The sequence below is a fragment of the Sphaeramia orbicularis genome, chromosome 1 (assembly GCF_902148855.1).
Source record: "Sphaeramia orbicularis chromosome 1, fSphaOr1.1, whole genome shotgun sequence".
NCBI lineage: Eukaryota > Metazoa > Chordata > Actinopteri > Kurtiformes > Apogonidae > Sphaeramia > Sphaeramia orbicularis.
This window is the reverse complement of record NC_043957.1, coordinates 50,925,115-50,939,352: the sequence shown is the minus strand read 5'-3', so window position 1 is coordinate 50,939,352 and position 14,238 is coordinate 50,925,115. Positions and strand designations below refer to the sequence as shown.

The following is a 14,238-nucleotide window of genomic DNA, read 5'->3' as shown; positions in this document are numbered from 1 at the left end:
CCAGAACATGGCATGGAGAAAAACAAAACATAATGCTCGAGGTGAGGCAGGAAGAAATTAAATACAATTACATGAATAGGAAAGTAAATTAGATAAAATAAAAGTAAAGGAATAAAGAAGAAGAGAGAAAAAAAAATTGCAACTTAAATTCTTCACATAAGGCTTTAGTCTTCACAGCTTTAGGGTTAGTGCAAAAGTTAAGTGTGTCTAGACAGGATTTCAAATAAGATTTAAAGACCACAAAGCTGCGTTTCTGACTGGCAAATTTACTTGTATGTATATGAAATTTAGCTAATAAGGAAATGAGATTAACCCTTTCATGCATAGTGGTCACTCCAGTGGACAGTTACTCTACAGCTGTTCTCTTGTATATTCATGGGTTTTGTTGTTTTAGTTTCATATCAACCAACACAGTGGACACTTACGCATCATCTCATAAACTGCAATTCATACCATTATTGTAACTTTGCTGTTCTTGATTGGTTCTTGAGTGGAAATCAATTGTTAATTTTTTTTTTTTGCATATTATCTCCATGAAGTGAGTAATAACTAGTATTAGAATATGTTAAAATGGGAGAAAACATCAAATTAGCTGCATTAAACATGGTTTCATTTCACTGTTTTCATATCACTTGATGATATTGGGTTTTAAATACACGTTTCTTTGCTTCAAGAATAAAATTCATGGTGTAGCTGAGTGGACATTTTTGTAACTCCATGAAAAACAGGCTGATTTAAAAAAAATAAAATAAAATAAAATAAAATAAAAAAAAAAAACACCAATCACATTATTTTTTTTCATGCCTAAAGAGGAATAAAAACACTCAGGAAAAAAAAAAAAAAATCTTGATTAAGGTTCTGATAATTCATGCATGAAAGGGTTAAGAATAAACAATTTCCGAACAGGCAAATCTTGTATTTAAAAAAAGATTGATATCACACCAAAATAAAATAAAATAAAATAAAATAAAAAAAAATGAAAAAAAGACAAAAGGAACATTCCCAAAACAAATGAATTAATGTTTCATCCGAATTATGACAAAATGAGCAAAAAAGGGTCAACAGTGCTCATATATGGTGCCCTAGTTCCAGACGGCTCCGTTGTCTACCTGCGCACGTAGCCCCTCCCCTCCCCCCTCCCCCTCCTCCTCCTCCTCCTCTTCCTCCTCCTCCTCCTCTGAGTTTGTGTTGCACTCGTTGCAGTAGGAGGGTCCATGTGCACAGAATGACGTTGCTCTGACTACAAGTCCGACTCCGTTTGTTTTTATTACTCTTTTTTTTTTAAATCTAGGGCCCGCTCTCGGTAATGTGTCAAATTGCGGTCAGAATGTGAGCGGATCCGCCGCTGTGGTCCGACCCGTGGCTGTAGTGCGTCCTGTCAGCGGCAGCGGCTGTGTGCGCTGTGGAGGATTACTACAAGAGTGAGAATACGCAGTAGACTTCAGTGTGTGTCGACCTGTCAAACTGCAAACTATGAACTGCGAAGAGTAGATTGACAGACATTTGTTGATATTTATTGACTTTGCTTTGCGTGTCTTTCTTTTTTTTTTTTTTTTCTTTTTTTTTTTTTTTTTTGTCCTCTGGATTATCGCTGCCCAGCAACAACCGCCACCTGACAACTCTGAATGTCGTAATTAAGGTAAGGAAAAGGACGCGACTCACTGTTTGACCGCACATTTTAATTGCGCGCTAGCTCTTGCGCTCATTTCCAAAACAAACTCTCGGTGGTTGCGGCGGATCACTGGCACACTTAACATCCCCGGTTCGTTTTTGCTGTGAGACAAATTAAATAACTTTCGCCTTGTGTCTGCTCCCTGACTCAACTCATCCAGAAGTTGATCAATGCATCTCTAAACAAAACTAGCGACGGCAACTTCCACACACACAAAAAAAAAAAAAAAAAAAAAATCATATTTCTGCGCACACCTGCTTCTTAGAGATGCTGAGAAAAATCCAGAGCTGCAATTTATTTTTTAAAAATATAACCCAAATGATGTGTTTTCTTATTAATCTGTACTGTATTATATTTTTATTTCAACTATAAATCAACTATAAATCCCACTCAACGTGCTCAAAAAAAAAAAAAAAAAAAAAAAAAAAGCTGCAAAAAGTAATATTGTACAAATAGTCGGTTTCTGCGCACTCGCAAAATGGAGAGATATGCAAAGAGTTGCATGTCCAACAGAGGCAGGACAATCACAGCAATAGAGACATCATGAGACAGATTCACCACACGGACATCCATCTGATGCTTTGTTTCTTTTTAGTGATCTGGATTTAAAAAAAAAATAAAATAAATATAAATAAATAAAATAAAATGCATGGCATATGTTGCAGGTATCCTAAATAACTTAAGTACAGGCATGATGTATATTCCCTTCGTATTTTGCAGAATAAATCCAGAAACATCCCCCTCACATAAATGCATCTGTGTCAGACTTAAGTATCTTAAGTGTCAGGTTGTGGTTGCAGATTTGTTTGCTTTTGCACATGACAGCGCAGCTCCGGCCGTTAAAACAACATTTCAAGTTATGTCGCAGCCATGTTAAGGCTGCAAGAGCAATAACTATTGAGCGACAGCTGTCCGACCAATCCATGAAAGGCCAGATGGAGCTGGTGGAGTTCTGTCGGTGTTGTCCAATAGCTGTGCAGCAGGGGTGGGAAGTTAAACGAAAAGCCCAGACGACGTCACGTACATTCATTAACCCTTTCAATCCGGGCTCCTCAACTTCTCTGACTCTCCTGTGTATCCCCAGTAGTGCAGATATGGTATGGATCTCTTCACATTTAACTGTTTTTTTTTTTTTTTCTCTTCCCCTTAAGCTTTAAATTAAAACAATATTCAATCAAATTAAGATTTATTAGGTTTTAAGTCAGTGAATAATAACTCACAGCTTCAGCATCTATCTGACACCAACCAAAGACTATATTTACACTCCACATTTAAGGTTGATTTGCATATTTTGAATGTATAATTTAGTCCCAAATGAGACCTGTGGATCTCTGCCAAAAATAACGCTCAAACACCTGCAATGCTTTTGGCAACAATATTAGATGCATATTAAATTTAATTCTGTTTAGTTCATTTCCAGGTGTCTTCCTTTTCTCCCTAAAACAACTTTTCATAGAGTTTTTTTTTATAACTGTATATTTAATTGAATGAATAATCACTGCTTTAATTTTATCAAGTGGACTGAGTTCATTCAGAGTTTGACAGGTAAAAAAAAAAAAAAAAAAAAAAAAAAAAAGCAGGATGCTGCATCTTGGTTATTTTAGTGAGGGGGTGGGAATATCCCCTAAGTGCAGTATGGCAGGTGATTGGTAAAGAGAAAATGTGTCGCAGCACACCATTATAAATGAAGCTGCAGAGATGTCCCAATCTACAAATCATATCCTCCAGACGTAGGAGAATATACTCGATTGGCTCAGACTCTATCAAAACTCATATGATCAAACACGACAAAGATCCTTCTCTGTTAAAATTGTGACTCATATTACGGTCATGATATCTGTTAAAGTAATCACAATATAATTCCGACATTTTTGTGCGTCTTTATTTTTCTTGTCTAGGATGATTAGACTGTGATCATTCCTAATTTATTTCTTTTTCCTTGTTGCATCATTTATTAGATGAATCAATGAACCAGCGATGGAGACCAAAAGATACCAAAGTTTATTTGACGGAAGTGATACAGAGAACAAATGGTCTCAGGTTCCTAGTACCATGGAGTACAGCTGCAGTACAGAGGATTCCAGTCTGAGTGGCGGGGACATCCTGATGGACATTGTCAACGTCAGCTGCCCTGCTGGAAGCCCAGCTCCTGATGGCAAAGGCAACAATGTAAAGAAGCAGGAGCAGCCAATGCATCGGCTCGGCCAGAACCAGCCATTTGTTCTCCCACACTTCAACAACTCTCTTCATGGTCATAAGCAGGAAATGGACTCTAAGGAGCTTTCCAAGACTGTGGCTGAGTCCATGGGCCTTTATATGAATGCTGCCAGGGAGGCAGATTTTGCTTTTAACCAGCATGGGAGTAGTACCAGCCCTGGGAAAATGTATCCGGTGTGTGGACGTACTCTAGAAGAGAACCAGTGTGGTTCCACAAAAAGCTCTAAGTTAAAGCCATTTGGCTTCCAGCAGCCCAGCACCACCCCCAGAGAATGCACCGCTGGGACTCCAGTTAGTTCAGCGTCCATGCTGGCCTCGTCCCTGTCCTGCAGTCCGCAGACCTCCAGCTCCATCTCCAGTCCAGGTGGCAGCAACAACATGGTGTCATCTACCACAAGTCCCCCCACATGTTTCGGACCACCGTGTTCATCAGTCAGTAGTCCTGTCAGCCAGACATCGTGTGCTCAAACTGGGGCCAACATCAAACGCAGGAATTCAGCCACATGTAGCCCTGTAGAGTCCAGCACCGTGGGCTCTCCGCCACTAACCAGCCCACTCAACGTGATGAGGTCCCCCATGTCCAGCCCTCAGAGTATGGGCAGCGTGAGATCACCTCCGTCCTGCAGCACTACGTGTAACATTAGGTCATCTGTCTCCAGCCCCACAGGTGGCAGTTGCACCAGCACTGGCAACAACGGCAACACAGTAAGGCACCCAATCTCCAGTCCGGCCACAGGGGGCACCATGGCTGTCAGCAGCCCCCAGAACCCCTCCTCTGGTGGCTTTCCTGTGTCAAGTCCGGTTGGTGGACTGGGTTTGGTGCAGAATGACACCAACAGTCCAGAAGCAGCAGGTCTAACTAGAGACCTTGACTTCAAGAACTTTGAGTTTCCAAAAGTAGAGATGGTTGACGGTGAAGTATTCAACGTCGGCTTAGACCAGATGGGCATGGTTAAGTACATTAAGAACGAGCCGGGAACTGACTTCAGGAGCATGTGTCTAGGAAGCTCCAAGTGTAACACAAGTAGCACACCCTTTATCACACAGATTAAGAGTGAGCCAAACAAAAATGAGGGATGTATGAATCAACAGCCCTACGGTGAACAGTCACCATCTCTTGGTCTCTTTCCTGCATCTGAGACCACCTATTTGTCCCTAAGGAATAACATTGATGAATACAGTCTTTCTGGAATCTTAGGACCCCCTGTCTCCTCCATGAATGGGAACTATGAGTCCGATGTGTTCTCCAACAATGTCCTGTCCAAAGGGGTTAAGCAGGAGTCCAATGATGGCAGCTATTACCAAGAGAATAACAGCATGCCCACATCGGCCATTGTTGGAGTTAATTCCGGTGGACACTCATTCCATTACCAGATTGGAGCGCAAGGAACAATGTCTTTCACGCGGCATGATGTGAGGGACCAATCCAACCCTTTGTTGAATCTAATTTCTCCTGTGACAGCGTTAATGGAGTCGTGGAAAACTCGGCCAGGCATGTCACAGGGGTCACTGTCAGCCAGAGGTGAGGGTTACCCGGGTCAGAACTGCATCACGGACAGCATGACCAGGTAAGGACACTAAGTGTAGAACATCAGGCTGAATAACATGTGTGTTCTGACTGGTGATGCATATCCCAGTTTTCTGTTTCGGAAAGGAGCACTTTTCATTTTTCAATATAATGGGGTTTTTAGTCAGAATACCTGCATAATGGTGTATTTCTCTAGAGAATTAGATAGATGGAGGACCGGTTTGCTTCAGTCAGGCTCACATTGCCCGAGGGATTTAGGGCGTTTGCTTTGAGAAGTGCAAAATAATAACAGGAGCAGGGCTTGGGAAAGGCAGCGGGATGCTGGCTGGGAGAACAGGAATTAAAAGGACGGGGTCCAGGTCATTGTTATAGTAGCATGTGATCACAACATTATCTTTTCTAGTACTGCCCTGTGGTCTACAGTAACACAGAGGCAAAGTTTAGTTCTTATCAGGGGTCTGTGTGTGTGCGTGTGTGTGTGTGTGTGTACCGCAACAAATTTATTTGGTGTGTTATCAGGGGGGTCCAGCTAAGTCTTGTGTATAAGGTCTTGTGTAATGCAAATATCTGTTTTTAGAGGCTGCAGGCATTTGGCAACATCATAGGTTATGAATGATTGATCACATGCTTTTGTTGCCAAACTGACGAAATAAACAGTGGCTTTTCTAGGGAAGGGGGTTGAAACAAAACAAACAGGTCAAAGGGAAAAAAATCTATACAAGCGGCCAATCTGGCAAAGTACAACTTTGACACAGTTGTTGTGTTTACAATGAATTCTGCTGTCCTAGATCCATGAACTTGAAAGAAGGGAATTATCATGATCGGTATTAATCATAGGGAATATCAATGTCATAACGTAGACCATGAATTACAGGTATGTTTATTTCTCTCACTACTATTAAATGTGCTGCTGTTTGGTTCCAGTTAATTATAGATAATCATACAATCCAGTGGAATTCATGTGCGATATGATTATTATATTTAAATAGTGATGACTGTGTCTTGGTGTTGGGTTATAAAATACAGTCTTATCATGCTTTTTTATGCATGGGCTCACAACTTTTATGAGCTGCTGCAAAAAGCACTAAACAAAGTCATAAATGACTTCCTGCTTACTTAAATAGCATAGATAAGAGTCAGACACTGGCTGGAAGAGATTTAAGTTGCCGCTGGGATGTCATTGTGCATTGCTCCACAATGTTTGGGCTTGACTTCTCCACGACAAATCCAGACTGAACTTAACCACTGATGCTACACAGAATCTCAAAATGGACATTTATTAGATCAAAAGTTTTGCTTATTCAGTTTGTAGAAATCCGACTTTGCAAATGTCAGTGATTGATCTTCCATGTTGAGCTTAATTTTGCTCAGTTCAGCTGTTGTCATTCAGGCTGCACAGAAAAGTATGGATTAGGGCAAGCTGTGTTTTCTCTATAATGGAAGGAAATGGGGACAAAATCAGTTTATTATGATGCTTCATCATTGTGTTATTGTTCACTGTGTGAGGTGATTACAATTCACTGTTGCTTGCGCACATATTGCAAAACATTGCTGATGATGAAATTTTGAAAATTACTTCATCCATATTATCTTTGGCCACATGAAATTACTGATATAATAAAGAGTAAAAAAGCTCATGGCTAAAATAATTTAAAGGAATTTCTTAATAGCTTTATGAATTTCATAGTTCAGACAATAGTGCTGATATAGGCTAATAATGATAGTTTGGAGGGAGAAGAGCTGATTAACAGGCGCTGTTGGAAATAAAGTATGTTTGACTATATTATAAACTGCATAAAACTAGCAAATACCCATCGAAATAGATCTAGATTTTTCAACGTCAGACTAAGTGTTATTAATCAATGTATTTGGAACTGATTATCAGATGAAAAAAATGTAGTTGGGAACGATTTGTGCTTTTTGAGCTAGTATTGTAGCATTTACATATAGCCTGCTATATACTAGTATTGTATATTTCAGACAGTAATTACAATAGAAAAGTTGAATATTAGGCTACTGTCAGAGCTAATACTAGGAGGTTGTAAAATGCTTTATTAGCGTCATCTGTTGTATTTATCATTTAGAAATTCCTACAAAATGTGGTTATTACTTTACCGTATGTTCTGTACATATATGTATCTGTCTTTATGTCACCTATAGATGATCTTATCGTCAGTCATTTGTTATAAATATACCTCCACTGTTTGACATATTTATTCAGCCTAGTAATACGTACAGTAGACACAAGTCAAGAGGACAGATACATTGTGTGTGCGTGTACTATAACAAGGCTTGCAGCTCTGAGGAGATTGATACAGTGCGTTACCTTGGAGGCGACCCATATGGCAGGAGCCAAAGCGATGTTGACGGGATCACTGCCACCTTCGTCCTAATGAGATCCAGCTTAGTCCTAATGTCAGACAGGATGACAGTAAGAGGTGGGCCACATGGCAGCGAGCCAAGCCTGGCAGGGTAACAGTCACACAAACACACATATACAGACCTACATACAATTAATGCATATATACACACAGGTATACATGCATACATAGGTTACGTCTTCAGTCGAATTCAGGAATGTCATATTTTTTTAGACGTCGCTGTCTACTTACAGTGTACTATTACAGCAGTAGTATTGTATTGATTGACAGCTATACTTAGATATAAACACAGGCTTATTGTATCCTGCCTGAAATCGGAAAGTGCACTGCAGGAAATCTGTGGTACTGTTGAGCTCTGGACTGTCTACATGGTGCCGGAGCCCAATATTTCATAGGCAAAAAATGTTACGTAACCATTAAAAAGCACAACTAAAACTCTTTGATCCGCTGAAGCCTTGGATGACAGAGTGTAAAATCCCTTGGCTCTTTTTTTCTCACTTTGGTTTCCTCTGTAAATGGTTTTAATTAAAAATGGCTGCTCATCTAAGCAGTCTGGATTACTTTGTGCAAAAATGTTTTACCTCCAATTCATGAGAGAGGAGGAGGGGGAAATAAAAAGTCACCCTAACCAAATTTATAGGATTTCTGGGTTGTGTAATTTACACTTAATGCCTAAGACACATCAGGTGGCCGTAAAGTTGCATTTTGAATTTATTTTCCTAAAGAAAGCTGCATTCAGTATGAAAATTACCATAACATGACCTACATTAGTGTGCTGGATTACATTTGCTTGCTGCCTAAATCTCCAAATCTCTTTCACCCTATTTAGGCCATTTTTATGCTGCATTTTTCAGTAACCAAGTGTAATTTCTCTTAAACCTTGCAGCCCTTTGACCTAATAATTTCATAATCTGACAGCGGTAATAACGTGAAATAGCAGCAGACAATGCACGCTCATAAAATTTGCAGCCTCTTGCTTAGCCATGGGGAAAAAAAGCAGTACTTTACATTTTCGGTGCTTTACGCTTGTAGCCTGCTAGTGCCTGTGCATCGACAGAGTGGCCATCATGAGGAAGCTTCAGATTTAAGTGGGGGAGAATGCTTTTCACTGGACTCTGGCCAACTCACAATGTTCTGCAGAGGGATGAAAAGACATACTCCTGAGAGCACACTAATAAGACTTTAATTGTATGTTCCTCCACTAAATTAATGGATTGAAATGATTTGATTAATTCAGACACTGCTGGATACTAATATCCAATTAAGCCCCAACACCAGGCATGCATAGGGGCTCCCAGTGCATTATGGGTTCCTTTCTATAATGCAGGCAGCTGCTTATTTGAGTTGTGAAAAGGATGTTACAGGTGAAGGTGTTGGGGAATGGCTTAGGAGACAATGATTATGTTGCTTACAAGTGTGCCAATTATATGCATTCCTGTGTGTGTTGTCAGATATTTTATACAGTAGTAACTGAATAGAATACTAAAAACAAATAATAAATAAATAAATAAATAAATAAATAAATAAAAATAAATAATAAAAAAATAATAAAAACAATAAAATAAAATAAATAAAATAAAAAATAAATAAATAATAAAAATAAATAAATAAAATAAAAAATAATAAAAACTGAATATGATCAGTTGAAGTAAATATCATCGAAAGCATATTTAGGGCTGGGTGATATGGCAAAAAAAAAAAAAAATTAATAATCTTTTTTTTTTTCCTCAATGATATGGACAATTTATGATTTTAATTAATGGTTTTCTGGCATCATGAACTGAAGACTTTGTAAGAATTAAACAGGTTGTCTTGCGAATTTTTATTGAAGAAGAAAAGGGATAATCTTGATTTTTGCGATTCTGGCATTTTTCACAATTTGCAGTTGGGCTGCACAATATTGGAAAAAAACTGATATTGAGATTTTTTTTTAACCCTGCGATATGAAAAAATACTCAGGAGGATATAATAACTGTGTGGTGCCGACATAAATGGTCGAACAAATTAGTTGTGTTTCCTCTCGTCGTGGCGACAGGTGCATTAAGGCACCATCGCCACAGAACACGTGTTTCAATATCATCCTTGTAGCTGAAATAATTCCAGATAACTTAAATGAGCAATTCTTCTTTGTGACAAAATTAGTAAGGGTGAGTGTTTTACCTTGCCGACATGCATCTCTAATTTTGTTACAAAGAATTGCTAATTTAATGTAAGAAAATGACAAAAATGAACATAATGTATTCCAGATAAATGACGTTGCTTTTCTTTTTGGCACCAAGTCTTTGTTTTAGGTGATTTTCTCTTGTTCGTTGCTCATTTTTCAATGTTGTTACCAGCGACTCACTCCATTTGCAGGGGTGTGGTCTGCTTTGGCAAACTGATTAAGAATGATTGTGATTGGTGGATCACTGTGCATAGTGTGTGTCATGTACCCAAGTTGAACATGTTGAGTTCATTTTCCTCCTACACTGCAGGACCTGCGAAGTGACTATTGCGTACACGTACATTGCAATGATGATGCTCAAACGATATATTGTGCAGCTCTAATTTTCAGAAAGCAAAATCTTGATTAATAATCTTAAAGGGGTCATATTTTGCTTTACTTTAATTACTTTAATTAGTCTTTGGTATATTTAGTTGTGTAGTTGGACCCTAATAGTTCAAAAAGTTGGAATTTGAACCCTCCATGTGCTGCAAAGCTATTTTATTTGTATTTTGGCAAAATTCAAATGGATTTCTATAACCCATTTTAATTCCTGCTTAATTTATTACATTTTATAACTAGTTATGTGATGACATTTGTACATATAAGGTCAAGACTTCCAACGAACATTTCTCCGAATACGACATACAGTAATTGTCAGCAGCAGTGGTTGTAGTAAAAACTGAAAATATGTCCAAACTTCGAGCCACTTACCTAAAATGTTCAACTGCTGGTTGAACAAGAAAGAGCAGCACAGCCAACAACCTGGAGGGGGTGGGGCCTGAAGTGGCTCTTGTGCATTTAAAGGGCCAGCACTCAAAACCACCTTTCTGGTGTCATTACTCAGAAATAGGGTTGAAGATGGACCCGTGGAGTTGAATTAATGAAGAATTCAGACCCAAGCATAGCATTTACAGTTTATGTAGACCACAGAGAAATGTTTTAAAATGCATAATTCCATTTAAAAAAAAAAGCAAAATATCACTCCTTTAATTCCAAATATAGCCCAGCATTATGATCAATGCAAAGATACAGGTTTGTGGTTTCTGTTGGATCATTAGTGTCACTGAAAGACTGAATGAATGTCATATAGCGTTAGAAAATGCAAAAATACAAAACCTTTAGCTGACTCTTTTGTGCAACTATATCACTAAAAATGAATCCTGTGTCCTTAGAGCTGGGTGTTGAGGCCACAAATGTGAGAAAATGTTTCCAGTTTTATCAATAACAATAATATGACATCCTTTCTTCCAGTTTTGAGCCTGATCAATGTCAAATATGTAACAGAAGATGCTGATATTCCATCTTTTATTTAATTAAATGTTATGAATCACAGCATACAGACACAGTCCAAGTATTTTATTTTACAAAGTGAATGAAGTAAATTAAAAAATTAAAGGAAAAAAAAATCTTGTAACATTTGGAAATATAAAAAAAAAATACTGCGGTTTTCCACAACTAACTGTCACACACAAAAAAAAAAATTGTTGATGATGTTTTTGTCAGTAGTTGCATAATTAATGTCATATAATGTGCAAGGTCAAGAAGCCAGATGGTTACTTGTGAGTTGAAGTGATTATTTAGGGTCAGAAAGGGACAAATATTTTTAAAATATAGAGGATGAACATTTAGTAATTGCAATAATTAAAAACAAAAAAAATAGTGTGTATAATATCAATCAAATCAATCAAAATTGAGTTAAACTAAGTAAAAACAAGCTCTGAAACATGTTGTATGAGTAGATGATAAAATTAACCCTTAAGACAAAATAAAAAAAAATGCATTTATTGCAATGATATTAATTACATTATAAAACTTCATTATGACATTTGTCATTATTGTCTTGTTGCCCAGACTTCTGCTGGCAATAAAACACCTGAATTCAAAAATTCCCAATACTTTTGTCCATATAGTACATAAAAAGAAATGTTTTGGTTTCTGTAAAAAAAACAAAAAAAACAAAACAAACGTGATTCATGAATTTTGGTACAATTCCGTCGTAAAATTGAGAATTGATATTCATATTCATTCTATAAATCCAAATGAACTTGTCCATATACAGGAAAATAGGTACAGGACCAGGACTTAGATCCCACTTTTCCCTTCCTGTAAAACCCAGAAGTATTTCTCATACCTCATGTTTAGCTACACAGTACATATACAAGTCTATTCATTTGTAATTTCATGTGATTAGCCAAGTTGGCCACCATAAACCACTGCTTATGGGTTCATGGATAGTGTTTGCCATGCTAGCACACAAAGCAGAACCACGGCAGGTGGTCATGACGTGTGATTAGAATTCAGCTGCAAAAATGTTTCAAAAGAATGTGTTTAACATCTAATTTTTATTCATTTAATTCTTATCCTAGGCCTGAGCGAGACCGAAGCGTACAGTCTGCTAAGTCACGCCCAATTTTGATTGATCCAATCACATCTGAAGAATCTGATTTAAATCCGTCCCGTAACAAAACACCGTCACCGGATTCCATTTCTCTCGGAAATACGCCACATAACGGGGGGATTAAGACGCTGTAACTTCCGTTTCACTGGGAGCTTAAGTGTAGGCTCGACAGTCATTGAGCATGATCCATTTCATGCACTCTTAAGCAGGATATATGAGAGTTAATATAGTGATGGTTCAGCAAGAGACTGTAAGACAAACATAATAAATTTGGTTCTCTTGCCATTTTATGAATTGCACTGAATACTGTCAGCATATGCACCGATTCATGTGTGCATCCAAATCTAAAAATACAGCACAGAGGATACCTTTAATGAATTAACTGAATGAGAACTGAAAGTTGTGCATGCTCTGTACGTTCTCCTGGTTGTGTACGACTAAAATGATGCCATGGCAAACAGAAAACATAGTTACTTAATCATTCAGAGGACATTCAAGTGAGAAAAGTAAAACATTTCAGTATATGTAATTGAAAACTTGTAAGATATTAACAAACCTATCGGATTATATGTAGGTTACACTTCACATGCATGCTAATTGTATACCATGTACTGAATGTCAGAAATTTCTTTTGAGCACGTTAAGACAGACAGAAAACTTAATCGGGGTCTGTATATTGTGTTATTTCACAGTTCACGCTCACATTTTAACTGACAAATAGTGAAACAGTGTGTCCTTCAAGCACAAATTTGTCATGTTTCATATTCAACTCATGAATAAAGACAGCCACCATAGCAGCCTCTGAGATTTTTTAGCTTGTAAATTGGTTTAATAATAGAAAAGACTGTGATACTATCTGTCTCATGGGGGAGCGCTGCATTTTTAAAGTATGACAAGGTTTTTAAATGCCCAAGGACAGCCTTGAAGCACCTGAGCCACCCTGCTGCCTCCAGCTATTCGTCTGTCTTCAAAATAGATGAATGGTTGAACTAATTTATCACAATAATTTTGTCTACACTTTTGTGTTTTGGCATAAAGAACATGTTGATATAATGAAGATTAACATCCCCTAAGAAAACTGTAATGCAACACTTTAATAGGAAAAATCTACATAGAGAATCTGAAGAGACTATTACAGATCGGTGTGGGTTTATCGAAGGCTGTGTTGAGAGGGGTCAAGAGAGAGATTGAATTTACAAGTAGTCAAACTTGGTCCAACTGGCGAAAATCCACTTGTTGCGTCTATTAGTTTAAGGATCTGCACATGCCGGTGCTCATGTGAAGTGATTGTGAAGTGGGTTGGAGTCTAGTTAGATGGTTGTTCAGTAATGACATTTGTAAGTTACCTCGCTTTCAAGCATCCATGATAACAGCTATGCAATAATAATAACATGACACTCATTTATTTGCAGAGAAATAGTGTTGGTTTATCAGCAAATGTTTATATATGGATTCCTAAATTTAAAACTGCTACTGTTTTGCTCCTCTACAGCAGCAGCATTCGCTTTGCGTGCTTTCAGTACAATGTACCCGAATGCATATCTGAGGACCCCAAACTCTGCTTAATTACCTCCGCCAAGGAATGACGGCGGTTATGTTTTTCATCGGGGGTCTGTTTGTCTCTTTGCCTGTTAGCAAGGTAAGTCAAAAAGTTACGGATGGATTTTGATGAAATTTTCAGGAAATGTTTGTACTGGCACAAGGAAAAAAATATTATATTTTGGTGGTGATGGGGGGGGGGGTCTGCCTTGGTGGAGGTCTGCGCTCTCCAAGTGCTTTTCTAGTTTTATCAATGTGAATGCAAATGTTTCGTGCTCGAGTACTGTACCGGAGTCC

General features: G+C 38.1%; 1 protein-coding gene across 1 annotated transcript in view; it reads left to right on the top strand.

Moving 5' to 3' along the window:
• The first annotated feature begins 1,184 nt into the window (after positions 1-1,184).
• nr3c2 (nuclear receptor subfamily 3, group C, member 2) overlaps positions 1,185-14,238 on the top strand; it is a 173,942-nt gene continuing 160,888 nt past the window's right edge. Inside the window, exons 1-3 of the mRNA XM_030140900.1 lie at positions 1,185-1,536; positions 1,569-1,639; positions 3,631-5,457. Coding sequence (XP_029996760.1) covers positions 3,650-5,457 — 1,808 coding nt within the window. The 5' untranslated portion in view covers positions 1,185-1,536; positions 1,569-1,639; positions 3,631-3,649. The remainder of the gene's footprint in view (positions 1,537-1,568; positions 1,640-3,630; positions 5,458-14,238) is intronic.